General features: G+C 43.4%; 2 protein-coding genes across 2 annotated transcripts in view; one reads left to right on the top strand and one right to left on the bottom strand.

Annotated features, from left to right (window-relative positions):
* Window positions 1–7,919, top strand: part of creb5b (cAMP responsive element binding protein 5b) — a 45,107-nt gene extending 37,188 nt beyond the window's left edge. Inside the window, exons 8-11 of the mRNA XM_041943366.1 lie at window positions 1,553–1,870; window positions 3,169–3,396; window positions 3,858–3,966; window positions 4,981–7,919. Coding sequence (XP_041799300.1) covers window positions 1,553–1,870; window positions 3,169–3,396; window positions 3,858–3,966; window positions 4,981–5,135 — 810 coding nt within the window. The 3' untranslated portion in view covers window positions 5,136–7,919. The remainder of the gene's footprint in view (window positions 1–1,552; window positions 1,871–3,168; window positions 3,397–3,857; window positions 3,967–4,980) is intronic.
* A 668-nt stretch (window positions 7,920–8,587) lies between these two features.
* On the bottom strand, window positions 8,588–13,312 carry cpvl (carboxypeptidase vitellogenic like). Its single transcript, XM_041942999.1, has 13 exons — window positions 13,078–13,312; window positions 12,730–12,908; window positions 12,500–12,621; window positions 11,471–11,585; window positions 11,280–11,338; window positions 11,108–11,187; window positions 10,942–11,008; window positions 10,724–10,846; window positions 10,461–10,592; window positions 9,824–9,922; window positions 9,542–9,715; window positions 9,230–9,412; window positions 8,588–9,120 (listed from the first exon to the last, which is right to left on the bottom strand). The coding sequence occupies exons 1-13, from the start codon at window positions 13,098–13,100 to the stop codon at window positions 9,022–9,024; spliced, it is 1,455 nt and encodes a 484-aa protein (XP_041798933.1). The 5' UTR covers window positions 13,101–13,312; the 3' UTR covers window positions 8,588–9,021.
* Window positions 13,313–14,594: the final 1,282 nt, after the last annotated feature.

Raw genomic sequence — 14,594 nt, 5'->3', positions numbered from 1 at the left:
CAAAAGAAGAAGCGCTCTAGCCTCTGAGAGGCTGGAGCTGTGGTGCAGGCGGTTGATGGGGGGTTATGGTTCGATCAGATGGAGATAAACATTAAGAGGTGGCCAACAGATGAAAAAAATCATGGAACTACAGAAGTGTAGTGCTGCCTTACTATGTCAGGCATCCCTCACTGTGACAAGCAGAAACTATGCTCAGCCAAAACAGGCTTGGCAAGCTCATAATTTCGCTGTGCTGGTTTCATGTGTGTCATGTGCTGTGTATGGAAAGTCCAGTAAAGACAACTGGACTACTTGTAAATCCTCTCACAAATACATATATGTGATTTGTAAATATAATGCAAACCAGAGGGGTATGCTCCTTTTGGACTGTTCGACTTCTAAAATATTTTATTTGATGGTGTCTCCTCCCTCCTGGTAAAAAGCTTTCCACTCACAGACAGTGTGAGAGAGGAGTGGAGGGCTGATGTTGTGCTCCAGTCGTGTCCTAGTGTAGTGATCCAGACCAGCTGGATGCCATTCCCTATGGGAATCATGAATGTGAAGGTTGTTAAAAGATATGGAGCCCTGGACACAGCGTGGACTTACTGACAGCAGCTGGGAGAAGGGGGAAGGGAACAGAGAGAGTAAAGAGAGCACTGGGAAAGAGAATAAAAAACTTTGTGGAATTCACAACAGTAGCCTTGAAATGAATGCCTTCGTTTTCAGTTTTGTTGCAAACATTCTGCTAAAAGTGACAAGCAGACAAAATTTAAACAGGATCTGAGACTGGACTTTATTATTTATTTTGGTTTGTTTATTCACATCAGCAGTGCACATTGAAAAGAAAAGTCCATTAATCAACATTCAACAGTCTCAACACTCTCTCAACCTGTTATTCCCATAGCGGTTCAAATGTAAATAAGTCAGTTCAGACATGGATTTTTTATATTTTGTCTAGGTTTGTATACAAACAGATGAAGCCTGAAGACATATTTTGGCACTTGCATATTTGCATTAGTTTTTTTTCCTGGTCTTTGCAGTTGTCTTTATGTGATGCCCAGAAAAACAGACTCTTGAGGAGAGGTGCGTTCAGTAAACACAAGGGACACAGGCGCACCTTGAGAGAACCTCTCTCTCGAGGTCTCCCTTCCAGGCTGCTCAGACTCAACAAAACCCCCTGCTGGGTCAACTGCAAGGGAGCAGTCTGAGTCTCACACCTTGCCAGCAAGCTCATCTCACAGACATCCAGACATCCAGACACGCACGCACACATGTGCATAGAGGAGAGAGAGGCTATTAGGAATATGAAGAGGAGGGACTGGTGGGATGGCAGTCACAGAAGGTAAAGCGAGAGAATGACAAGACTGAAGGAGACACAGAGGACAGCCTAAGTGGCTTTGATTTGTTCTCCTGACATATGGATTTATGGAGCCATTTATCATCTCCAAGTCAGCACATGAGCCACTCTGTAACTGTTGATAATCAGCATATGGATAAATGAGAGTGAGTACAAACCTGTAGCCACAGAAAATGATGTTAAACATGCTGTTTGGTGTCCGTTTTGTCTACTCAGAGGCTGAAGGCCGCACTTTCACACCACCCGGGTGCCATCGCCAACGGCAACATGAACTCCATGGGCCACATGATGGAGATGATGTCATCGCGGCAGGAGCAAGGCACCCACCATCACATGCACCCGCACCAGCACCTGCAAGCCCCTCCCCACGCATACCAGCACCACGGCCATCACCACCACAGCCAGGGCCACGGCCAGGGTGGACACCACCACCCACAGGGACACAACCCCCATCACAACTCCCACAATCCCCACCTCCATCCCGGGCACTCACACCAGACCTCACCGCACCCTCCAATGCACTCTTCTTCACATGTAAGCAAAGCACATTCCCTGTAGAGCCGATGCTTTCAGACAGCAAGTTCAGAGCCACAGGTTCAATAACACATTAACTACACTGCACATTAAATCCTCTCATATAGCTAGAAGCCACCGTATAGGTACATGACTAAAACAAGCCAGCACTTTAGTAGCTCTTTGAGCAGTTTTGAAGGCAGCCATTAGTGGTTGAGTATAGAAGTATAGCTGAAATGATGCTTCAAATTCAGAGAAAGTCAATGGACGAACACATTTTCCCTGGCTGCAGCCATTATGCCAAGTAGTTTCCTGGCAACCATCTCAAAGGTAATTTTTCTCCTTTGAGGTTGGTCAGCTACAGGTCAGTGTCGGACGCCTGCCATTGAGGGAAAGGGTCATGGGGAGGCCATAAAGTGGCCTTTATAAAAGATGCTCAGCACCGTCTTCTGAAAACTATTCTAAACGCCATCCTTTGCTGCCAAGCTACCATTACGTGGCCACAACATGCTCCAGGTGCAGACGAAGTTTTATAAATGCTGGTCCTGATGGTGAACAGACAGCCTTGGCTAATAGTCCTGGAACATCTTAGCCATGAATATATTTGGTTTAATTTTGATTGAAAGCATTGCTCAGGGCCTTAAAAATAACATTATGCGAGACACTTTGTCCTTGCATTGTCTATCGCCCTCTGCAATGCCAAGCATTTTGGATGAAGGACAGTCCGACATCAAGAAACGCAATTCACTGTATGTTCCAAATGTATCATTAAGGCATTAAAACAACACTCTCTGTAGGCACAGCGGCCATTAAAGCAGCTTGTATTTTCCATGGTTCTCATAAAAATGGTAATGATCTAAAGACTGAAAACACTTGACCTTGCCAAGTATCTGTCAAGATCTGTCAGTGCACGTACGGTTTTAGAAACAAGTCTTTTGACTGCGTCTGGTGGAGTTAGTCTGAGTGGAAGTGGGCGGTGGAAAACTGCCTCCTGACACCTCTTTAACAAGGTGGGCAGGCTGGTGAATCAGTCCAGTCATTCACTCACTCTGTCACTCCTGACAGCCCACAGCCCAGCTCACAGGGCACGAGGCACAACCAGATGTTGTTTTTGGGGAAGCTGCCAGGCATGGCTGCAGGAGATAATGTATAGATGCTTGTGTTGAGACTTTGAGGGTTATGGAGTGGTGACATCAGACAGGTGGCTGGCTGTTTTCCAGGTGTGTCAGAATGGTTACATGTCTGGATGGATGGTGGCAAATACTCATCAGAGAGCTCAGTGATGCTGATACTCCCCCCCTCACCCACCCATGTTTCAGATGTCACCTGCAACCCAGCAGATGCAGCCCACGCAGACGCTGCAGTCCCCGCCCCCCAGTGGCGGGAGGCGCAGGCGAGTAGTCGACGAGGATCCAGACGAACGTCGGCGAAAGTTTCTGGAGCGGAACAGAGCAGCAGCAACAAGATGCAGACAGAAGAGAAAAGTGTGGGTGATGTCTTTAGAGAAGAAAGCGGAAGAGCTCACTCAGACCAACATGCAGCTTCAGGTACATAATAAACTTAATACTATCGCTCTCAACTTCTAAATCTACATACAGCACCACTGCCACTCACAACTGTTAGCGTGTGTTGCTGACTCAGTTCTTTATTAAGAACTTCATGACATTGTCCTGGTTTTCACCAGAGATAATGGATCCTACAATTCCCATCATGCAACTGAATAGCATCTTTTGGCAGACCATCCCTGTTTGGTAAAAACTCCACTTCCCAAATTTAAAACACAGATGTTGCAGTTGAAAATTGAACATTTCAAGCACAGTCTAACATTTAACATTTAAAAATGGTATTTATTATGGGAATACACTGTTGATTATCAATACACTAATAGTATCTATTAAGCTTTTATCCTTTATCGAGTGATTAAAAGGATAATAGATGAGGCCTGCTTTAATTGTGGGTTCCCTGGATGATCATCTTAAAATGCTTCTGTGTCTTTCCTGCATTTCAGAATGAAGTGACCATGCTGAAGAACGAGGTGACCCAACTCAAGCAGCTTCTCCTCACACACAAGGACTGTCCCATCACCACTATGCAGAAAGAGTCCCAAGGTTACCTCAGTGAGTAGCTCAGACATAAACACAGACACACACTCTTGGGAGTATGACCAAAAACACCTTCATCAGTGTGCCTTAGCCCTTCAGTGCAGACAGCGCTGCTGTGAATATGCTCGTTAGTTGTCTTGCCAGAGCGAAGGTTTAAACTCGGCAGACTGAACTGTGATGGACACGCAGGGACTGCCAAGACTTCTTCGCCCCAATGTGCAATCCAGCACCCACGCTCGCTGCAGGACCTTTCCTTTCACATATGGGTGTTGCACACTCTGGTAGCTGGCCTGGACTGGGAGTTGGTAGTCTGAATCCCGCATGAGACCACTTTTTCCATCTGACAGCACCCCCACGCGCAGATGCAGCCGAGACTCGACGCAAGACTGACGTCACAGGCTGCACATTGGCATCCAAACTCATGGGTGTCCCAGGATCTCGCTGATTATTGTACTGTGCCTTTGCTCCACCGCACATGACATCAGAGCCCCACCCTTTGATACGGATACAAGTGACATTTCCATGTAATTAGGATAAGGCACCTCCCTGTGTGGCTTTAGCACAGGAAAATAAGGCTCACATCCCCCTTTGGCTGAATGGCTCTTTTATACAGAAGAGAGCCAACTCCCAGACTGGGCTGGGAGAGACTTTCATTGATGAGTCTAGCTTGTGTACAGATGTCACCTCCAATGTGTCCAAAAGTCATCAGACATGTTTATGGAGTTGAGTGATTCACTTTTCCATTTTTGTGTTATCCATTTATGGCTTATTTTGGGATGACATGTGAGACTTTAGGTGTGTTTGAAACTGATCTGCTAATAAAGCTATTGTTTTTTTTTTTTACAATGAAGAGATTTGGTGTGTATTTATTTTGATTTAATTTATTATAATTTATTTTATTGCCACATTATATTTTGATGCATTTGTGTAGACCTTGAAGGTCAAAGTATTTACACCTGCACACACCCACAAACACATCCTGTACACACACGTCGTCCATCCTCACTGATGTCTCTGCTGTCTCCTCAGGTCCGGAGAGCAGTCCGGCGGGCAGTCCAGCGCCAGCGTGCTCCCAGCAGCAGGTCATTCAGCACAACACCATCACCACCTCCACCACAACCGTAGGGGGCAGCAGTGTGCACGGGCAAGCCAACCACCGCACAGACATTAACCCCATCCACTAGGGACAGGAGAGACTATAACCCCGGCCCCAAACAACCACCGCTCCATTACCCTGCTTTCTGAGGGCCGCCAGCTGCACATGCTGCCCCCACCCCCACCCCCTCCATCAAGAAAAACCTCAAAGGCCTGTGAGGCTGTTCTTTATACAGTAGCAACAGTATGTATTTTTATAAGCCAACCCTATTAACGCATAAATGTTCTATGGTGTGTTGCCTCTTTTTTAAAACTATTTTTTGTTGTGCTTTTAGCGAAAAGGGAGTTTTGCTAATCTCATGCAGCATTTAAGTGACTTTTTCTGTTGTGTACTGGTACAAAATGAACCATGGTAGTCATGGAACCAGAGGAAAGAGACAATAGCCTCAGACTGTCATCTCTGTGAGTAAACCTTACATCTCCGTATGCCTGATGGACAGAAAAATGCATCAAACCATTCTCTGAGTATCACGTGTGGACAGTATGTTGAGTGTATGCAACAGACTTAGTGAGTGGGATGTTGCTGCCTTCTGAAACAAAGTCGAACTGTCACAATGATGTCTTGAAGACAAGGAATATGCAAGCAGGTGTTATGATCCTTTTCTTTCCGAGAAATGTATACGACTGTTAACCTTTTCCCTGTCAGCGGTATTCTTAAAGAGTGTGATAAAGTACAGCATGACAGTGAAGACATGATCAAATGGAAGCAATACATTGCAGTATTGATCGTCTTCTCTACTGTGTGTCTGCGTTATGATCAGTGTGGCCAAGCCACTCTGGTCCCGAGGACATACGATGCTGTTACAGCTACAGAACTGTACACTGTGATACCAGTGAGGCAGCTCGGGGGTTTGAAACAAACTCCTCCGCTCTCCAGGACCAACTGAAGCTTTAATTATTGAGGCCTCTTCTTTGTGTGTTTGTGCATCTGGATCCACATTTTGGATTCAAACCCCAAATTAATACAACATCGGATTGTGTGCATGTGTATTATGTATATTATGTGTTTGCGTTTTGCCTTCTTTCCCCTGCGGAACGAAGTTCAGCAGGTGTAAAGAAAGAAAAACAAAACAAAAAAAAAGGTGAGCATGATTTTTTTTTTTCTTTTTTTATTTGACTGGCATCCCACAGCTGGCAAAGTGTTTCTCGAGAGGAGCAGTTTATGCCTGTGCTTTCCAAAATGTCACAATGTGCCTGAATCTTCTCAAAATCTTCTGTTGGCTTACTGTAGAAAGCAAAATGCCACTCTTATTTCTTCAAACAATCAAAGCCGTTTAATTCTCAGTGTACTATTAATGAGTTTTCTCTGTTATTGGCCGTTTTTCATTTGATCTCTTTATCAGTTTCTCTTCCTGTCTTTCTCAGGCCTCCTCTGCAGTTCAGATCAGCGATGGCTGTACTACTAATGATTCAGGCTTTACTTCTTTTTTTTCTCCTTTTTTTTATATAAATCTCCCCAACATTCTTGAAACTCAACTGATGTTGACAACAACTGCTCGTTTTCTCTTTCCTATGACCAGGAATGTCGATTCATTAGCATGATGACCATAATGCACTGTGTTTTGCAGTAGGATGGATGAAATACATTCCACTGACAGGTGGAGCGATCGCAGAGCTGTCTATGCACTTTGTCCTCTGTCATGCCAGAGGGTAGAATAGCCATATTAAGGTCCGAGTAATTCTCAGTGATCCCCCTTTTTCACGCACCAGCAAGAAATGGAACTGTGTTTGGCTTTATGGAGACACCGTGCCTGGCATGCATCACATGTCTATAGATCGAAGAAGGGAACCTAAAGCTCATTGTAGGATGAGACTCAGATAAAAGGACCCTGCACCACTAAATTTTTATTCTGGAAAAAAGCAAAAAGCAACTCCAGCTCTAGTTTTGTCAAAGATGAAGGAAGAATGTCTTTATCCTCATAATGGGTTACATTCAGGTTTTGTCAAAGCATTCGGATTGTTTATGTCACATCTTAACCTTAAAGTCTGTGTGTGTGCAGTTGGATGTGTGTGATGAGACAGAGTAATTGATTCTCTCGAAAAGGGCTTTGTCATATCAACCCTTTGAACTGAAGCTTGCCTTATTTTAGGTTGTTTTTATATATATATAAAAAAAATCATATCTAGATTGTTAAACCATTCCAAATTAACCTCTTGCATGTGAAAATATGGTAATGACCTCAAAATACTTTCAACTGGAATCATTGTAGAGTCTCTAGTTTCATTTCAGACGGCGGATCCAGGTTCAGAAAAAGACATTTGTTACTGCAGAGGCAGACAAAAAGGACAGGTGGAAGTGCAGTATGTGTGTGTGTGTTTGTGTGTCTGTGTGGTTTTTGTGACTGGTGGAGAGGAAACTTCCTACATGTTATAATTGTATTATTTTAAATCTAAAACTATAAATATTGTACATAATGTCATTGATTTCTGTAATCCTGTACATGTAATTCAACCACCTTTCTGTTTGAAGGGAGTAAATGTGTGGTACATGCTTGTAAATAATGTCCGCATAGCACTTGCCTTTTGTTGTACATCGAGGCTCATTTCAGCGCTTAAACGCATTGTTTATATGTAATGAACTGAGGAATCCGTTCTCGCCTGCATAACTTTGTACATTTTTTTTGTGTCTGTAATGACAGTATCTCCTTTTGTTTTGCATTTGTACAGATGTTAAAGTATCACTGCAGTTACATTACGGTATGAAAATAAAGCACTTGTTCTGTAACATGTAACAAAGTGATGGGATTGAATGTCACAACTACCTGCGCTTGAAGTCTAGTGACACAGTTATTTCCAATAGAGTGCAAAAATCTATAGAAAGACATCAAGTGAACATTTGAAGATAATGTCTGAAGAATTCTATTAAAGGAAGACTAACGATCAAACCAAATGATCAGCAGTATTTTCCCGCTGCTTGTCCTGCTCATTAAATAGTTAGATGCTTTAAAGGTTTAGAATACTCATTAATTATTGAACTGTCTAGACATCTTGATAGTTGCCTGATGAAATAACATGGCACTTAACTTACGTATGCATCTTTGTGGCATTCTGTCAAAATCGCTACAGAACACTGCAGCGTGTCAAATGCCTTTTTAAGCCGTAACAGTAGCCAAACCAATGAAATTAACACGCATGGTGTATTGATGCAACATGCAAAGAGGCCTCTATACTGTCTTCACAGATATTGAGTCACTTCATATTGTTGTTAGAACCCAAGTTCAGATAATCAAAGATCTAATGTTATGAACTTTTTTTTTTTAAAACAAAACAGCATTTGTGTGAACTGACATTGTCCTTCAGTTTCTGGGTATACAATGAAATTTCCTTGGAGCACAGTGACCCCTGGTGTTCATTTTGTTGGCCAACCAGACGGTAAATTAAAGGACAAATCCTACTCATCAACAGGTGCTGCCGTCTCTGTAAAACACTGCAGCAGAAGTCCTTCAGAAAAGGAGTCTCTGGGTATAAAAACACCCTAACGTAGAAAAAAAACCATTTTATTTCAAGATAATTGCGGCCTGGTTTCAAGGTACTTTCTTTAAATTTGAGCTTCAGTCCTTTAATGGTTGAATGCAACACACATTTCCCTCACACAATCCCAACAGAGATAAACATGCCACATGCCATTTCATTTCCACTTAATTTTTTTAAACTATTTGAGTTGCTTAAAAAATTAATCTGAAACATGGGCAATGATTTAGAGGTCTGGATCCTGCACCACTTTTTTCATTTGCAGTGGATCAGAGAGCGGTCCACAGTCCTTAACAAAAACTGTTAAAATGCTTTTTAAAAAAAAAAAAAAAAAAAAAAAAAAAAAAAATCAATCACCTGCATGTGCTCAGATCTACAGTCAACAGTCATTAATCAACAGTGTGCTTTCTAAAGTGGAGGTGGTTTGATCGGCACCCAAACATTTCATATCCAGCCCCGTGTTGAAAGGAATCTGTCAATCATGTCAAAGGACCTCGCTGGTTGGTCATAAGGCAAAATGTGTCCCCCTCCTCGGATGATGACCTGCGTGACAAGAGATCAGATTACGGAATGCAAAAAAAAACAAAAAAACAAAACAGGCGCTCACGTGGGATTTGACACATTCTTTCGACTGTTGTTCATATTTGCCCACCTGGTAAAACTCTCCCACTTGTCTCAAGTAGCCTGCCACCTCTGAGTCGCTGGGCTGAACCTTCCAGTGGAAGCGAGGGGTTGTTTTGTACTCAGCCGCCCCCGTCCAGTTGACAGTAGGCAGGAACCGCTCGGTCAGCGGTGCTGCTACAATTACATCCAGCTGACCACTGTAGATTAAGACCTGGATGAAGCGAACCAAACATGCCAGTGAGGGATTAGAGAGATTTTCCAGTTGCAATGTCTTCCTGGTAGGGCTGGAGGACACTGACTGATGCAAAAATACTACAGTAGATCATCCTACACCCCTCACCCTGTAGTTGTCCATCAGCACCCCCAGCCACGGTTTGATGCTCTTCATGACATCCTGCAGAAGGTGTTTCTCCACCTCCGAGCCGTCGTGGAACGTCAGGTTCCCCACGTGGATGGCGCGTCGCACCGCCGGCAGAGTCACAAACTGGGAAAAGTACTGCTGGTCTTCAGGTTCCTGTGGTGGGTTTTGAGTAAAAACTAGTTATTTGTATAAAAGCTTCAGAAATTTCTGCTCTAAGAAGTTACACAAGCCGCTTTGAGCTCTGCCAGTGTTTCTAAGTACCTGACATGTCATGTAGTTGTAGTAGTTGGTGCAGCCTGTCGCATTTTGGAAGAAGGAGGGATATGGTTCCACGTCACCATTCAGCAAGCTATCAAAAACCTAAAGTCAGACGTTAACAGGACGGTCAGCTCTTTGATTTGACTCACAATTCTAATGTTTGTTTCTGAAAGGAGTGACATTAAAAATGGCCTTCATTCATTTAAAAATTAGAAAGGAGTTAAAATCAAGGCCAAGGGTGCCCGAACTTTTCCCCTGGAGGGCCAAAACTGAAACTTAATGGCCACATGTTGTACTGTTAAGATTCAAAATGGAACAAGGATCCCAAGTTCCAGCACAAAGCGAGGTGAAGTGTGCTCAGATTAGGAAGAATAATTGATAATTAGGGATCCTACACATTTAAAGAGCATTTTAACCCCTCAAAAGATAAAACAGCATAAACAGTGATTCATATTCTAATTTTCTTACGTCTTTATTTATTTACTTTTTCATGGCGGTCCGATTCAAACCTTATGGCAGACCAACTTTGGCACACGGGCCCCACTTTGGCCCACTTTTGAACATTTAGACCCTGATCTAAATAAAACAATAAAATAAAACACCAAGTTCACAGATGTAAGGGGCATGCAGCATCTCTTACCTGAAAAGCCTCCACCCACTTCTGCTGCTGGATGAGTTTAACCCCAAAGTCTGTCTGCTGGATGACATACTGTCTTTGGAGTTCATCGATCATGCCTGTTTGGTACATGAACTCAGCGTAACCACCCAGCATCTGAAATGAAAGAAGTCAAATATCATACTGATCTTTCTGGTGACCATTCTGATTGGTGAGAAGTTTTATTAACCGAAAGCCCGACTGCTTGTTGACAAATGTCAGAAAATGGCACTTAGTCGGATACGCACCATTTCTGGATCACAGAGCCCATCACCAATAGCCATCCCTTTGAGGTTAATCTTCACTTTGGCAGTGGGGTTGTTTTTATGGATGTAGTAAGAAATGGCAGGAACATACTTCCCTGCATAAGACTGCATGGAGACAGAGGAGGTTTACACGGATTCGGCCATATTTCAAACAGACATCAACTTAGCTTTGCAAAGCTTTAATAGAAAAATAGACATACCTCGCCAGTTGCGTAGAACTCATTGGACTGATACTCAGGAAAGATCTGGAAGAACTGTAGCAAAGCACTTTTAAAGGAAGACATGGGAAAAATAAAGTTACTACCAATTACACACCAGACTTAAAGGTGGCATGAACACTGGCTGAGTTGCATGGCGGTGTTTTACTTGTACAGATCTCTGCCAACATCATCCTGGTTCTGAGCAAAGCCTCCATCATCATCTGTGAAGCTGAAACCAGTTCCAACCTAGAAGAAAATAACATAAAACACTCTCAAATATGTGTTTCGTGCAATTAGACTGTGGCTTGCTCGTCTCAGGATAGATAAGTAATACGCACTGGGTTGTCGATGTACAGAACCGAATATCTCGATGTCCAAGCGTAGTCCCTAAAACCAACTGCGGAGACAAAAAACAAGAGCGAATCAGAGAAGCCAAACAATGCTCTATACACAGCTCAGGCTCATGAGGTTAAATAAGGATTAGAGTACATGTGCGAGCACGCCGCTGCAGCACAGAACCACCTCTTACCAGTCAGGTTCTTATACACCACATATGGTCCATGTTCCACAAAGAGGCCAAACATGGAGGTGCCGCCGGGCCCGCCTTGCAGCCAGAGGAGGACCGGAGCTTTATCCTGGCTGGCCTGTTAGTCAGAGCAGGACAAGTAGAAAGGTGAGATATCAGCGCCACCCAGTGGTGACATGAGTTCATTAACGAAGGAAAAAAAACACACACTTTGTTTGAACAAACCTGTTATCACTCTACTTCCTCACCTGTGATAGCAATAAAGATTAAAATGGGGTCAGGTTTAGGCTGAGGCAGCTTTATCAGTCTGTAGAGTGTGATAAATAATCAAACATCTGTTTCTGTCACCGAATGTGAGAATATCGACACTGGACCACCAAACATAGTCGATTTTTGGCTGAAATGAAGGACTGTTTTTTGAATGAAGACAAACTGGAGACAGCCACCACTTTCACTCATGGTCCTGCATTTCACAGTTAGAAATCATTGTCTTTTTAAATATTTGACAATACATTTATCACACAGTCAGAGATGTGTTTAAATAATGTGTTAAGTCTCACACAGTGTGCATATTAAATAGTAGTACAGACTCCTTAATAGTGGCTGTCACACAGAGGCTGCATGAAGAATGACATTTGACGCAGGTGGACATGACAGTCACATGCACCATAATGGGAGGCTCATTTGCATACGCATTGATTCAGTGAACACACACACTGATACCCTGAAGTATGAAAAAGCAGATGTGAGAGTTGGTTACTGATTTATAACTTTATCAAAAAAAGCTTACAGAAATATCCTGTAAGTAAAGTTCACCATCAGTCCTGCACTGCAGCTGACTAAACACTCACAGAGCAGCTCCTTACCACAGGCTGCCTGAAGGACCACAGTTCAAATACCTGAAGCACAATGAAGCTGAGGCCACAAGAAAACAAGAGCAAGAACGACTCACTCAAAATTTAAGACTTTGGCTCCCATAATGTACTTCTGTCATTTGGAAAGTCCCTCTGTGGAGGAGAAGTGTGAGCCTACCATGAGCGCGGGGAAGAACCAGAAGAAGAGGTTGCTGTTGTATCTCTTGTTGACTGTGAGGTACCCGGCATGGCTCTTGACGTTGGCGCCTGGCAGCTCTCCTACCAGACTCAGTTTCCTGGCTGGAACAAAAGGAAAAGAGGTCTAACCGGTGGCGAAAAAGACGACAGCAATGAAGCTTGCTGGCTGCAGTGTTATGGCGCTATTCTGCAACGCCGGCGCACGCATACCTTCATCTATGGCGCCCTTCTCCAGGTAAGGAGTGAGAAAGAGAGCAGAGCCCGGGTCGACCCCATTCAGGCCGCTGACACGGTGCGATTTGCGGCAGAAAAACGACGAGCAGCCCCGCGACTGTGCAGAGTGGAGGCAGGCCCACAGCAACAGGAAGCCCAGAGTCTCCATCCACAGCCTGCCAGTATTTACAAAGCGTATATCAGACTACAGGCCCGGTCAGTGATGTGTGAACCTCCGCCACCACAAGTCACTCCGATTTCAAAACAGTCTGACCCCAAGCCCGGCGCGTGCCAGACAGCAGCCGGAATGCGTGTAAAGACACACTTCAATTGGTTAGAACTCACCTCGCGCTCGCTGTCGTTTTCATGGCAACAGGAGAAATATCAGCCCTGGGTCAGAGAGACGTCGTTCACCCGCTCAGCTGCGGGGTGACTGTGAAAAATGTGGACCTGTAAGGCTGAGTCACATGATCAGCTTTGTGCGGGTCATATGACACGCGAGGTCACGTGGCCTCTGTTTTGTTCGGTATGTGTTTAGCCCTCAACGCGGTCTTTCAGGGAACCCGAGGCGTGTTTGACATCAAGATGCCTGAACAGAGAGATGAAGATGAGGAAAGATTTGTTAGACCAGTCTGACCTGGTGAGTAAGCGGTCTAAAAGCAGCTGTGAAGGCTGTTTAGCTAGGTGTTGCTGAATAATTACAAGACAAACAAATGAGTTACTCACAATAAGGAAGCACAGACTGTATATACAGACTTAACATTTTATTATGCATAATACTATTGTTTTTATATACAGCCTTTGATTAAGCGCACTCATTTATAAGGGCATAACGTTACTTTGTCTTTTTGAGGGGATATTTTACCCTGCACTGTGTTTCCTCATAAAAAAGGCAAATGACGTGTATTCAAGTACTAAAGTCACCTTTTCAGGGCTGCATTCAGGGACACTTTGACACACAATGACACAGCTGAAAAGAAAAAGTGAAGTGAAAGGTCAGTTCTCAAATCAAATAATCAGGGTAATACATGCTCGAAGTACGAAACTTGCTTTTTTGTGTTAAAAATTAATACAATTATTACATACATATAATACAATTACATTATAAATGGGAAGTTGCATCATAGTTTAATAGTTGCATCATAGTTAATTTAAGCACAAACCATTATTACTCCCTGTTTAGCACAAAGTGTTGAAGTGCCTCCTTTAAGATCACTACCAGAGTCATGCTCAGTCAGGATTTTGTATTCTGCTGTACACTTAAGCATAGAAAGTGGGACAGTGCATGAGTGGTTTGGGTTTGCGTCTCACTGTCATCTCGAAACTGGAGAATAAAAAAATGGGGAAATCCACCAGGGCTGGCTGTGAAAGGCTGAGACGCCTGTCAAGCAAAAACACCCCAAAGTCAAATCTCCTCAATGGAGAAATGCTTCTCAGCACATTAGAGGATGCACAATTTGAGATACATTGTGTGTTTTCTCCTCTATTTGATTATTGTTTTGTTTTTGTTAAGTTTTTGCTGGCTCCAGTTTCTCCTACCTGCCCAGCACCAGATGGCAGATAGAGGTCAGCAACCAGCCGTGAAAGAAAGTAGAAAAATATAAGCTACAAATGTATTTTTCAGGATTTGGTGGAGATCAACCCAGAGCGGAGAGACCACTGAATCTTGGCTTTAGATTCACCGGGTATTCAGAAACACATCTCCAGAGGTCTAATAATGTCACTCCATGTCTGCTGGATGATTTTTTTGCTAATAGAATAACTTAATATGATAATACTGTATATATCTGATAAAACTGATTGATGCAGCTTTAAAAAATGTTACTATATACGCTAAAAACACTCACTTTTCATTTTTATTG

Source organism: Chelmon rostratus, chromosome 8 (genome assembly GCF_017976325.1).
Source record: "Chelmon rostratus isolate fCheRos1 chromosome 8, fCheRos1.pri, whole genome shotgun sequence".
In the NCBI taxonomy this organism is placed as follows: Eukaryota; Metazoa; Chordata; class Actinopteri; order Chaetodontiformes; family Chaetodontidae; genus Chelmon; species Chelmon rostratus.
Note: the sequence above shows the minus strand (reverse complement) of the source record. Positions and strands in the feature narration are given on the sequence as shown.